The sequence below is a fragment of the Nerophis ophidion genome, linkage group LG16 (genome assembly GCF_033978795.1).
Source record: "Nerophis ophidion isolate RoL-2023_Sa linkage group LG16, RoL_Noph_v1.0, whole genome shotgun sequence".
Classification (NCBI taxonomy): domain Eukaryota; kingdom Metazoa; phylum Chordata; class Actinopteri; order Syngnathiformes; family Syngnathidae; genus Nerophis; species Nerophis ophidion.
The window spans coordinates 21390867-21405453 of record NC_084626.1 but is presented as its reverse complement, the minus strand read 5'-3'; the positions used below and the strand labels follow the sequence as shown (position 1 = coordinate 21405453).

Here is a 14587-nt window from a genome sequence, read left to right as displayed (position 1 = left end):
GACACAAACTGTGAGAAAACGTCTTAGGGAAGCTCATTTGCATGCTCATCGCAAGACCTGACTTCAGTTCGTCGTCGTAACGAACTTGAGTGGGCAAATGCTTACATTCAATGGCGTCTGGAACGTTGGAGAGGTGTTCAGGGCATCTGGCAGACAGCATGTGTGGAGTCGTGTGGGAGAGCGGTTTGCTGATGTCAACATTGTGAATCGAGAGACCCATGGTGGAGCTGGGGTTATGGTATGTGCAGGTGTATGTTATAAACAACTAACGCAAGTGCATTTTTTTAATGGTATTTTCAATGCACAGAGATACCGTGTTGAGATTCTGAGGCCCATTGTTGTGCCATTCACCTGAGACCATCACCTCATGTTGCAGCATGGCAATACAAGGCCACATTTTGCAAGGATGTGTACACAATTCCTGGAAGCTGAAAACATCCCAGTTCTTGCATGGCCAGCATATTCACTGGACATGTCACCCAATGAGCATGTTTGGGATGCTGTAAATTTGCGTATACGACAGCGTGTTACAGTTCCTGCCAATATCCAGCAACTTGACACAGCCATTGAAGAGTGGACCCACATTCCACTGGCCAAAATCAACAACCTGATCAATGTGAGACAAATGGTGGTCACATCAGATACTGACTGCTTTTCTGAACCGCCAGACCCACAATAAAGCAAAACTGCATATTTCAGACTGGCATTTTATTGTGGGCAGCCTAAGGCACAACTGTGCAATAATCATGCTATTTAATCCGCATCTTGATATGCCACACCTGTGAGATGGTGTGGATTACCTTGGCAGAGAAGAAATGCTCAATAACACAGATTTAGACAGTTTTGTGAGCAATATTTGAGAGGAATAGTTATTTTGTGTATATAGTAAAAATTTTAGATCTTCGAGTTCAACTCATGATAAATGGGAGCAAAAACAAGTGTTGCGATTTATATTTTTCTTTAGCATATGTATATACGCACACACACACACAAATTTTTTTTTTTTTTTTTCCAAGATGGCGCTGCTGTAGTGGCTGCTATAGGCAGGAGCTCTGTGCTCTTGTATCACCCTTTTGTGTTTCCCTCTTGTTTTCATGTGTTATTATATTTTTTTGCCTTTTGGTCTGGGACCCTTTGGGACTGTGTGACAAGGGTGCCACTTTTGTGACCTCTGTGGTGCTTTTTTTTGTGGACTTCTGGATCTGCCTCCCGGAGCCTTTTGGCCATGGAGACCAGCTGCTGGGTGTCTGCCACAACCGGAGTCTGTTTGGAGGGACTGGAGGAGATGCGGATGAGGGGACAGGACTGTGGAGCTGGCACTGAGCGCTGGGACGGAGAGGCTTCGCGGTGTCTTGGCTGGGTGAGCAGGTGTCGGACACCTCAGTCACCTTGGACGTATCCTCGCTCATCCATGCGGACTGGACACTGGCCGAGATTGGAGTCAGCTGTCTTGGTTTCTTTGTTGGGTCTGCTCCTGTCTCTGGCCATGCTCCCTCCTCCCCAGCGGACGATGGCGTGGATCACCGCAGAGGCCACCACAGTGGATATGTTTCTTTTACTTTTTATTCATAGCTGTATGTAGAAGTGTCTAGTTGTATCTGCTGCTTTAATGTCTTTAATGTCCTCTGTGTTCTTTGATGTTTGATGTTTCCCTCTTACACACATGGAAGAGGGATGTGTACTATGGCTATGAGTTGTTGTTTTTTATTTTATTTATTTATTTATTTATTTTTTATTTATTTTTTTTTTCCCTTGGCCTCAGTCTGCACCCCCTCTCCAAGGCCCAGGCTAAGACCGATTTTTTTTAATTTCATTTAATCTTCTATCCCCCCCCCCCCCCCACCCCTTGTTTACCTGTATCTCATCTTTTTTTGTAAGGGGCGCTGGAAGCCGGCAGACCCGTCAGCGATCCTGTTCTGTCTCCCTGTAATGTTTGTCTGATCTTGAATGGGATTGTGCTGAAAATTGTAATTTTCCTGAAGGAACTCTCCTGACGGAATGAATAAAGCACTATCTAATCTATCTAATCTAATCTAATACACATACATATATATATATATATATATACTTAGTTACTTTACATGCAGTCGGCTTTCGGCCCCCGGCCAAATTTTTTAAACCCAATGCGGGCCCCTAGTCAAAACGTTTGGACATCCCTGGGCTAAATGCTAATGCTACATGTGCTAGCAGAAGTAAAAAGGACTGCAGACTCTCTAAACCAGATGTGTCCAAACTACGGCCCCTGGGTCAAAAGTGGCCTGCCATCGCCTTCAGTTTTGCCCTGCAAGACTTCATGAGTTCAACAATGCCTTGGAATGCGGAATACTTTTCAATTAATCTTAATTACCAACTGGTCGCTGAATGTTTTATTTGCTTACATCTTGTGGACAATGTAAGTAAATCAGATTAATAACATTTGATAGTACTTTGAAACAGTAGCTCCGCATTCACTTATACAGTGTGACACAATCCAAACAACTTTCCCAACCTATGGTGCAAAAAAAAAAAATACACAAACAAAATAAAGATCAACACATATAGTCATATATAACACAACCCACTCACTGAAAATTGTAGATATTATGAAAAATGTCCAAACACTATAAAAAAAAAAAAACCGAAATTACACCCATTTTAATCCATTAGAGTGCATGATGGGAAAAATGTAAAACACTCCCTCCACACTTCAAGGTCATCACGGAAGTAAACAAGGTAGGAGTCAAACTTTCACATACTCCTAATATCCAATTATATGGAATGCAACTGGGGAGGCTCCAGCACCACCCTTGACCCCGAGAGGGACAAGCGGTAGAAAATGGATGGATGGATGGATATATCCTCTATATTAATTAAATATCCTCCAAAAAGTTTTATTTTGGTTTCATCTGACCACATGACCTTCTCCCAATCCTCTGCTGTATCATCCATGTATCCATTTTGGTATAAACTCAACTCGTCGTGTTTGGAGGAAGAAGAATACTGGTTTGCATCCCAAGAACACCACACCTACTGTGAAGCATGGAGGTGGAAACATAATGCTTTGGGGCCGTTTTTCTGCTAAGGGGACAGGACGATTGATCCGTGTTAATGAAAGAATGGATGGGGCCATATATCGTCAGATTTTGAGCCAAAACCTCCTTCCATCAGTGAGAGCTTTGAATGGTTGACCAAATACTTATTTTCCACCATAATTTACAAATAAATTCTTTAAAATTCCTACAATGTGAATTCCTGGATTTTTTTTTCACATTCTGTCTCTCACAGTTGAAGTGTACCTATGATGAAAATTACAGACCTCTGTCATCATTTTAAGTGGGAGAACTTGCACAATCGGTGGCTGACTAAATACTTTTTTGCCCCACTGTGTATATATATATATATCTATATCTATATCTATATCTATATATATATATATATATATATATATATAGATATAGATATAGATATAGATGTGTGTATTTTTTCTTATGCTTATCCTCACATTAATATCATATTAATAATGCAACCTTCCCAGGATCATCCACGAGGACGGCTACTCGGAAGACGAGTGCAAGCAGTATCGCGCTGTGGTTTACAGTAACACCATTCAGTCCATCATGGCCATCGTTAAAGCCATGGTCAGCCTCAACATTGACTACAGCAGCTCTGGCAGGCTGGTAAGATACTACAATATTTTGTGTTGAAGTGGAAATATATAATATTGCTTGCTACAGGTGTATTAATGGTGTGTGCATATGAGAAATACACAAAACATTCTTCTTCTGTGACTTAAAAAAAACACAACAAAAAAACACAGCCATGTCTTTGAACGCCACATCAATTTGTACCATTTTAATGGTTCTGATTTGGACTCGGGCTTCAAAGGGACAGCTTCATTAGCGACGTAGCTTTAATTATCCGCAAGTTCATGAGTCAAGCTAATTATTACAGAACAAATGTGAATTAACATTATCACATCATATGCACCCAGCAGCCTTCTCCAAGGTCTCACTTCATTGCGTAAACGTTTGTATTTATGATGTTTTTAAATGTGACCACCACATTCTAACAGCCTGCATGCTAACTTGCTAGCATGCTAACCAGCTGCACAAGTTCTCCTTGATTTTGCATCTGTACATAGTCTCTGCTTACCACATTTCTATTGACAAAACATGTTAATCTGTAGATTTTACGTAAAAAAATTGGCAGCTCAGTCACAACAATTTTACTGCAAAATGTACGTTGGTTTTTCAATCGAATTACTGCATCGTTGTTATGTTTAAGGTAAAATCTTCTGACATTTCTTTTTACAGCGTAAAGTAGATAATCTTTTTTTTTTTTGGGCACATGGCCACCATCCCTGTCCTTTCTCAAAAGTGTGAGAGAGGGAGTTACTTGCTACTTGCCCTTTTTCTTGCACTATTTTATTTGCTTATTCTCAATTACCATTGAATTGTGATAAAACTTTTTCTGAAAAAGTAATTCCATATGCTGATAAAATTACAGCTTTTTTTTTATATATTTTTTTTTTCTTCAGAAAAATCAATATTTATTCTTAGAATGTCCTGAAACAGCTTGTTCACTTCAAATGTGATACTGATATCAACCCGACATGATATCACCACTGACAAAGTTGGCAACGAAAGTGAAAGGTGGAGAGACGGGATTGGGAGAAACGGCCGCCCGGATCTAAACCCGAGTGGTGTTTTGGTACAAGACTTTTGTGCTCGTCACAGATTATCCATACCAAACACCATGTTCAAACATAAGAGCGTCCATATGTGCAGTTGAAACCAGGACACCCTAGACCTCAGTTCAATGAAGAACTTTGTGGTTGTGTCATCGGATTTGCAGTCTCATGGTCTCGGGTGAAGAGAAGGGTAGTGAGTTGGATCCGATGGTGGGGGACGATGCCGGTCAGACCGGGCAGGCCCAATCGCATTGTGAGGGTCGTCTGGGGAAATCTGGCAGGCTATCGTCAAAGAGAGTTTCAATTCCCACCTCCAGAAAAACTTTGAACATGTCACAAGGAACATTGTGTCTGAGTAGACCATGTTCTGTGATTCTATTGTCAAGGCAGCTGATCAGAGCTGTGGCCTCAACACCGTGTATGGTGGTGATGGTGTGCTGCTGACCTTGACTCAGGATGTTGTGGATCAGAAGAGGGAATACTTCTAAGACCTCCTCAATTACACATACACATTTTCCTATAAGGAAACATTGCCTGGGGATTGTGTGGTAGATTGTCCTATTTCTGGAGTAGTTAGAGTGCTCCTCTGTGGCAGGGTGGATTAGAGCCACCCGTAGTTCCTCCAGGCTCTGGATGCTGTGGGGCTGTTCTGGTTGACGAAACTCTGCAGCATTGCGTGGACATCTAGGGCGGTGCCTCTGAAATGGCAGACCAGAGTGGTGGTTCCTCTCTTAAAGGAGGGGAACAGGACAGTGTGTTCCAACTATTGTGGAATGACACTCCTCAGCTTTCCCGGTAAGGTTTACCGGTGTACTGTAGAGAAGGCTACACTGGATACTTGAACCTCGGATTCAGGAGGAGCAGTGTGGTTTTCGGTTGCGGAACTGTGGACCAGCTCTATACTCTCGGCATGGTCCTTGAGGGTGCATGGGAGTTTGCCCAACCATTTTACATTTGCTTTGTGGACTTGGACGTGTACAAGCGACCAAAATAAGTTTTCTTCGTCGGGGGGCGGGGCTCTCGCTTAGAGATAGGGTGAGAAGATCTGCCATTTGGGAGGAGCTCAGAGTACAGCTGCCGCTCCTCCACATCAACAGGAGCCAGATGAGGGCTTTTGGGCTTCTGGTCAGGATGCCGCCCGGACGCCTCCCTAGGGAGGTATTTAGGGCACGTCCGACCGGTAGGAGGCCACGGGGAAGACCCAGGGCACATTGGGGAGACTATAACTCCGGGCTCGTCTGGGAACGCCTCGGGATCCCTGGGAGGAGCTGGACGAGGTGGCTGGGGAGAGGGAAGTCCTGGCTTCTCTACTGAGGCTTCTGCCCCTGCGACCCGACCTTAGATAAGCGGAAGAAGATTGATGGATAGATGGACGATATCAGCAGAAATCACGCATTATTTTATTATTTTGTAGTTTGCAATGTTAGAATAGGTTTGACCATGTAAAACTTGTCAAATAGAGATAGGTACACTTATTTATTATTAACTGTCTGGAATGGACTTATGCTGTCTTTAACTTGAAGTGGAGTGGTAATTGTTTTTGGGTGAAACAGTGATCACAATAATTAAGTTAAGGTCATGATTAGGGATGCGTATTTTTTAAATTTTAGCTGATACTCATCCCAAATCAATATTAAAAAATAACGCTAGCGCTAAAATTGTGTCCCAACTGGTACTTAAAAAAATTGAAAATATCCACATTTTTGTAAAAAAGATAAAAAATAAATAAAAAGTAAATTTTCATGGAACTTTGTAAAATTCAAGTTAAACCGACTAGAAATTTGAATATTTGAATTATATAAATAAAGTATAACTTGGCAATATGTTAAAAAATTTAACACTACAATCCACACCAAATTATCATAATTATTGCAACAATAAAGAACATAGAAAACGTGCAAAAAAGAATTTGCGTGTGTTGTGATGTTGATGCTCAGAATTATGGGGGTTCATGAATGCACCTCACTCCCCATAACCGGTATTGAAATCACAATTGATTAAAAACTTTTTATGTGAACTCTATTGATTTTTCATTCTTTTATATATTGCACTGATTGAGTGCAAAAATTTAACAAACAACGTTTGAGAAATGTCTATGAAGTGAAAACAAGGTATGAATAGCTCTTCTTCTTCTTCAATCATTGTCAATAAAAGTCTGCTTGATTTTCAAATATGACATTTTTTTAAAATTTTGAAAATCCTTTCATTTATTTTTTTTCGAGTTATTCTATAAACATATTAAATACAATTACAGTGTTATTCCCAACATATTACTACTTCACTAATCATTCTTGAGTTATTGTTCTCTTTGTTGTAAAATAATTTTAGTTGTTTGTTGTCTTTTTCTGCATATGCTCCTGCAGGACGACGCCCAGCAGCTCTTTGCTTTGTCCGCCGCTGCTGAGGAGCAAGGCATCTTTCCTGAGGACTTGGCCAACGTGATAAAGCGATTGTGGGCCGACGGCGGCATCCAACGCTGCTTTGCTCGCTCGCGAGAATACCAGCTCAACGACTCGGCGGCATAGTAAGTGTGTGTTTTTGTCTTTCTGCCGTAAAGTGATTTATATTATAATCACAGCCACTTGATAATTTACATAAACTGCAAAGAGGACAATAAGTTAATTGGAAGCAGGTGGTGATTGGAGAAAGGCTTTTTCTGAAATGCCTAGACTCATGTTATACAACAATTTCATGCTTTAACGAAGTATTATACTCAAAATAAAGAAATAAAATACACAAGAAATTATCATAATTTCTGCAACAATAAAAAAAATCATAGAAAACGGGTTAAAATAATGTGGACTGCATGAGAAAGTGGAAATAAACACTGTTCTCTTCGACCACGTGGTGATTTATGAACAAGTACAATGAAGCAGCAGAATCAATGTTGTTCTTAATGGTGTCCCAATAGTGATTCCAGCCTAAAAACAAGAATGGATGATATCAGATTGTATGTAAAATGTGTGATATAATTTCCGATACAAGCAGTACTGCAGTGTGTTTACTTGTGCAAAGCTTGACAGCCAGTTAACATCTTAATGTCCTCCAATGAGCACACAAGGTGGGCCTTTTTTATGTATTTTACTCAAGTCATTTACAAAAGGTAAACATGGAGCTAGCAGATACACAAGAGCTAAGCACACAATATACGTAAAAAATATTTTAACAATATTGCAGTCATAAACAGCACACTCATCAATAAAAACATGTATCAAATAATGATAGTTGCACATTACTTACAAATCCGTAGTCTCTAAGGCAGAATTGCATGAGAAACCATCCAGTTACAAGCGTGTTTGCATCATTCCGTTTATCGCGTCATGAATTGATGTCGCCAGAAATCCGTCATAAGGTTAGTGTTTTCATACCTACTACTGTTCTTTGAGTAATTTTACTTGATCATCACTCTTTATTTTCCACCATGGAGGCGAGAATTATCAACTTGTAACTCACTGCTTTTTTAGTAACCAGCAAGCACAGTACAGTTAGTAGAACAACTGTGTTTTTATTACTGTGTATTTGATAGGTGCCGTCTGAAATTCAACTATTTCTTTTATCTATATATATATATAATAAAATAAATATATATAGCTAGAATTCACTGAAAGCCAAGTATTTCATACATATATATATATCCATCCATTTTCCTATCTCAGCTACAATCGGGCGGAAGGCGGGGTACACCCTGGACAAGTCGCCACCTCATCGCAGGGCCAACACAGATGGACAACACTAGGGTCAATTTAGTGTTGCCAATCCACCTATCCCCAGGTGCATGTCTTTGGAGGTGGGAGGAAGCCGGAGTACCCGGAGGGAACCCACGCATTCACAGGGAGAACATGCAAACTCCACACAGAAAGATCCTCAGCCTGGAATTAAACCCAGGACTGCAGGACCTTCGTATTGTGAGGCAGACGCACTAAACCCTGTGCCACCGTGAAGCCCCACATATATATATATATAAAATATATATGAAATACTCGAGTTGGTGAATTATACTCCTCCCCTCTTAACCACGCCCCCTGCCCCAACCATGCCCCCAACCACGCCTCCGGCCCACCCCCACCCCCCACCTCCTGAAATCGCATGTCCCAAGTATGCATTGAGGATTTCAGCAAAAATGTGTCATTGCCATTTTCACAGTATTAAAAGGTATTCGTTCGCCAAATGTATGTCATTTATATCGTATGTATCGCACAAATCAACAAAGAATGTGCATGGTGTATGCCAGCAGCATGCAGAGCACTTCAAATGTGAGGATCCTCATGTTTGTTTCCATGATTGTGCTGAACGATCGCTATTACTACTGTTTTAATATTACCGCAGATATTGCCGTGGGTCTAACGGTGTCTCTTTCCTGAAAAAACAAAACAAAACCCTACTCTGAGCTCCCCAGAGAGCCATAGAGACTAGCAAGCTAGATCTATTACCTGATTATTTAGTAGAGCCTGCGGTTGGATTCTTTAATATTGCAAGCAGATGACCTCAATTGTTGATGTTTGAAAACAAACGACTTCAGCACAGTGAAAAGATGAATATTTGTTTCTTTGTGTGCTATCTGAACTGCTGCATTATTAAAGACAACAGAGCAAGGAGGATTACTTCTCTGTTAATAAAGAGCCAAATAAAACAACTCTGATTACATATTACATTTACATGTAATTGTATTAATAGATTTTATTGCCTGGGGACACAAATGGCAACCAACCCTTTGAATGTATTCCTGCTTTCATTTTTGTTGCGCTAATAAAACTGGATAACAATTGAGTACGGGAACACCACAACATTTTTGAAAACCTGCTGATTGATAAGTCGTAGCTGTTGCTCTGTGGCGTTTTTTTGGAAAATGCTAGTCCAAATTATTTTTTGGAGTTATGCACCGATCAATCGGACGATTTTAGTGAAAAAATATGTGATTGGCCATCGCCGATTAATACCTTTTTAAACGCCGATCACAAAAGTCTATCCCGTCTGGCAGACGCAGGCGGCTTGCAGCAAACTGTGTTTGTTCATATCCCTTTACATACAAACAAAAATATAGACAAAAAGCAACAACAAATGTAAAAAGACATAACATAATGAGAAAAGACTGAAATGTTGACACAAACAATGAATAAAAACACAAAGATGTGTTTTTAAAAATATGTTATATTTTTTATATAAGCCTATGTTATTACAAATGACATGACATCGCACTCCCACCATATTAAAATAATATCAATAACAATATTTTTTGTTTTATATACTCGAAGGCTTGACACCGCTGCTGTTAATTTTACAATGTAAAATAGATGACATTATTGTTATTTATGATCATTTTTATAAATGTGTGATCTTCATATTAACAGTATTGTTTGTTTTGATGTACTTGAGGTTTTAAAACACTTTTAAACGTATGTTTACTTCTTGGCAGCTGATATTAATACTTAAATTCCGTTGTTGCTTACGAATCTTAAATACTTGACACTTTCAAACCCTTTTTAATTAAAGAGTCTATATAAAAATACATGGGTTAGCTTTTTTTTACGAGGTATCAAATAATGGAAATATGGAGAATAGTGAAAATTCATAGGTATCAACGACTGACATTCTGGTGTTGTGACAATATTAATTATTGTGATCCATTATTATTTTACAACTGCAGAAATTATTATCTGATCTATTAAGCAACATTTGTGGCTGTATTTGTAAAAAAGAAGATGTTTTAGTCTGCATGTGTTTGTAGTTACCTGAACGACTTGGAGAGGATCACCACAGCAGATTACATTCCCACACAGCAGGATGTGTTGCGCACTCGCGTCAAAACTACGGGAATTGTCGAAACTCACTTCACCTTCAAGGAGCTCCACTTCAAGTAAGAACACACAAGCACATCACTACTGCTATTGCTGTTACTTGCCATTACTACTACTACTACTACTACTACTACTACTACTACGATGACTCAAAGCACACTTGTCATTCCCCTTATCTGTCTATAAAGATAGGGGGATTGACAAGTGTGGTTTGAGTCGTAGTAGTAGAAGTATAAAGTGTAAAGATACTCAGTTATTCAGCACTCAAAAAATGTACTGACAGTTTTGTACCAGCTTATATACTACTGCAATACTACTGTTTGTACAAATATTATATTACGATACATATTTACTAATACTACCACTATATGTGAATATACTAATACTACTGTATGTGCATTATACAATACTACTACTGTATGTATATACAGTACTAATAGTACTACTGTATGCAGTGACATGCAGTATATGATAATACTACCACTGTATGTACATGTATACTAATACTCTACTGTACAAGCTAATATACTATTACTGTTTGCACATACAGTCTATACTACTACTACTGCTACTACTACTATTACTACTTCTACTCTGTTATGTACATGTATACTAATACTACTCAATAACTACTCTACGTCAGTGGTTCTCAAATGGGGGTACGGGTACCCCTGGGTGTACATGAAGGTATGCCAAGGGGTACGTGAGATTTTTTTTTAAATATTCTAAAAATAGCAACAATTCAAAAATCCTTGTTAGATATATTTATTGAATAATACTTCAACAAAATATGAATGTAAGTTCATAAACTGTGAAAAGAAATGCAACAATGCAATATTCAGTGTTAACAGCTATTTTTTTGGTGGAAATGTTCCATAAATATTGATGTTAAAAATTTGTTTTTTGTTTTTTTGAAGAAATGTTTACAATTAAGTTCATGAATCCAGATGGATCTCTATTACAATCCCCAAAGAGGGCACTTTATGTTGATGATTACTTCTATGTGTAAATAGATAAATGATAACTGGGTTGTACTTGTATAGCGCTTTTTTTTTCTGTGTAGAATTCTTTATTTATAATTGAATCACTTGTTTATTTTTCAACACGTTTTTAGTTATTTTTATATGGTTTTTTACAAATATTTCAAGAAAGAGCACTACAAGTGAGCAATATTTTATACAATTTAATAAATCAGAAACTATTGACATAGTGCTGCATTTTACTTCTTTATCTCTTTTTTTCAACCAAAAATGCTTTGCTCTGATTAGGGGGTACTTGAATTAAAAAAAAGTTCACAGGGGGTACATCACTGATAAAAGTTTGAGAACCACTGCTCTACATGATACTACTGCATGAACATATACTACAATTGATTGTGCATATATACTATTATTACTACCATAACCATGGATATTAATGTAAAAAAGAGATTAAAAAACACCGTTTCGAACAGCAAGTATTGGTAAGTGGTCCAAAAATATAAAAATAGATATTTAAAAAAAATATATTTAATCTTAAATAATGTCCAAATTCTGTCAGGCAGCAGGGTGAAGAATTGCTGGTTACAGTTTTCAAGATAATAAACAATCAGAACAGATGTGTTTGTTTATTTGTGTGTGTGTGTTTGTGTGTGTGTGTGTGTGTGTGTTTGTGTGTGTGTGTGTGTGTGTGTGTGTGTGTGTGTGTGTGTGTGTGTGAATATTATTATAATATAATGGATATATCATTAACAATTATTAGAACTGAATAACATTTCGAGGTGAACGGCACCGTGTCCCCTCCCCTCTCAGTAAGCCGTAGAGTCCCCCAAGGCAGTATACTAGGACCTTTACTGTTCCTAATAAACGTAAATGACATGCCATCAGCATGCGACTGTAAATTGTTCCTGTTTGCGGATGACTCGGGCCTGCTGGTATCCGGCAAGGACAAGTCACAGGTGGAACAAATCCTCAGTGCTGAACTCCTTAATATTTGCACCTGGCTCGCTGACAACAAGCTGTCCATACTCTTAGGTAAAAAGGAATCCATCCTATTTGGGTCCCACATCAACCTTAAGAAAGTCAGTGACTTCACTATAAAAGTGGGTGACATTGTTATCACCAGGAAGGATGAGATCACCTACCTAGGTTCCATTCTAGAGGCCAATCTTTCCTGTAATAAAATGGCAACCAAGGTAATCAAAATGGTCAACCAAAGAACGATATTCTTCTACAGAATCTCCTCTCTGGTCAACAAACGCACCTTGAAGATTCTAGAGGGAACTCTCATTCAACCCTTTTTCGATTACGCTTGCACCTCCTGGTACCCCAGCACCTCCAAAACCCTCAAATCTATACTCCAAACATCCCATAACAAGCTAGTCCGGTTACTTTAAGACCTCCACCCCAGATCACAACTCACTCCAACCCACTTCTCCAAAGTGGGCTGGCTCAGGGTGGAGGACAGAGTAAAACAACTTGCACTGAGCCTAGTCTATAAAATCCGCTACACCTCCCTGATACCGAAGTACATGTCAAACTACTTCCTTAACGTAAATGACCGCCATAACCACAACACCAGGGGGAGCTCCACAAACCATGTTAAACCCAGATTTTGATCTTACAAAGGTCTTAACTCATTCTCTTTCTATGCCACATCAATGTGGAATGCACTCCCAACAGGTGTAAAAGTAAGTGCATCTCTATATTCCTTCAAAACCGCTTTAAAACAACACCTCCAGGCAACTTCAATCCTTTACTAATACCCTCCTCCATTCACATCCCATCTCCCCGGATTGTAAATAACCTAATGTAAATAATCAAATGTATTTCTAATGTAAGTACTTGTTCTTATGCTATCTGAACTCACTATGTTCTCTGCTCGCTGTACATATCCTACCAAGTAATCAAATCAAATCAAATCAAATTTATTTGTAAAGCACATTTAAAATTTACCACATGGATAGCCAAAGTGCTGTACAATGGACATGTTAAAAGATAATACGAAGACCGAGCAAACAACACAACACAAACAGAACATGATAAAAAATAAATAAATAAAACATAGAGTAAGACCTACACTGTTTCAATGTCCATTTCTCTGTTGATGTAATTGTTGATGACTGAAGTACTGATATCAGAATCAGAATCAGACATACTTTATTAGGGGAAATTAAAATTTTCAGCACAATCCCATTCAAGATCAGACAAACATTACAGGGAGACAGAACAGGATTGCTGACGGGTCTGCCGACTTCCGGCGCCTCTTACAAAAAAGGTGAGATACAGGTAAACAAGTGGGGGGGAATGGGAGAAAAAAACAAAAGATTAAAATAAAATTAAAATATCGGTCTAAGCCTGGGCACCCTGGAGAGGGGGTCCAGACTGAGGCCAAGGGAAAAAAACAACTCATAGCCATAGTACACATCTCTCTTACTGTACATGTGTGTAAGAGGGAAATAATCAAAGAACACAAAGGACATGAAAGACATTAAAGTAGCGGAGCTGATGCAACCAGCCACTTCTACACACAGCTATGAATAAAAAGTAAAAGAAAACATATACACTGTGGTGGCCTCTGCGGTGTTCCACGCCGTCGTCTGCTGTGGTGGAGGGAGCATGGCCAGAGACAGGAGCAGACCCAACAAAGCAACCTAGAGAGCCGACTCCACTTTCGGTTGCCAACCAACTCTCGGCAAGTGTCCAGTCCGCATGGATGAGCGAGGATATGTCCAAGAAGACTGAGGTGCCCGATACCTGCTCATTCAGCCAAGACACTGTGAAGCTTGTCCGTCCCGGCGCTCAGTGCCAGCTCCGCAGCCCTGTTCACTCATCCGCATCTCCTTCAGTCTCTCCAAACTGACTCTGGTGTGGCAGACACCCAGCAGCTGGTCTCCATGGCCAAAAGGCTACCGGGAGGCAGATCCAGAAGTCCACAAAAAGCACAGCAGAAGTCACGAAAGTGCCACCCCTTGTCACACAGTCCCAAAGTATCCTGGACCAAAAGGCAAAAAAATATATATACATATATAATAACACATGAAAACAAGAGGGAAACACAAAAGGATGACACAAGAGCACAGAGCTCCTGCCAACAGCATACACTACAGCGGCGCCATCTTGGGAAAAAAATATCAACCAAAGCT

At 39.5% G+C, this 14587-nt stretch overlaps 1 protein-coding gene across 1 annotated transcript in view; it reads left to right on the top strand.

Annotated features, from left to right (window-relative positions):
* The window catches only part of gnai2b (guanine nucleotide binding protein (G protein), alpha inhibiting activity polypeptide 2b), a 95069-nt gene that overhangs the window by 71576 nt on the left and 8906 nt on the right, over positions 1-14587 (top strand). The window contains exons 3-5 of the mRNA XM_061874645.1: positions 3515-3656; positions 7033-7193; positions 10395-10523. Coding sequence (XP_061730629.1) covers positions 3515-3656; positions 7033-7193; positions 10395-10523 — 432 coding nt within the window. The remainder of the gene's footprint in view (positions 1-3514; positions 3657-7032; positions 7194-10394; positions 10524-14587) is intronic.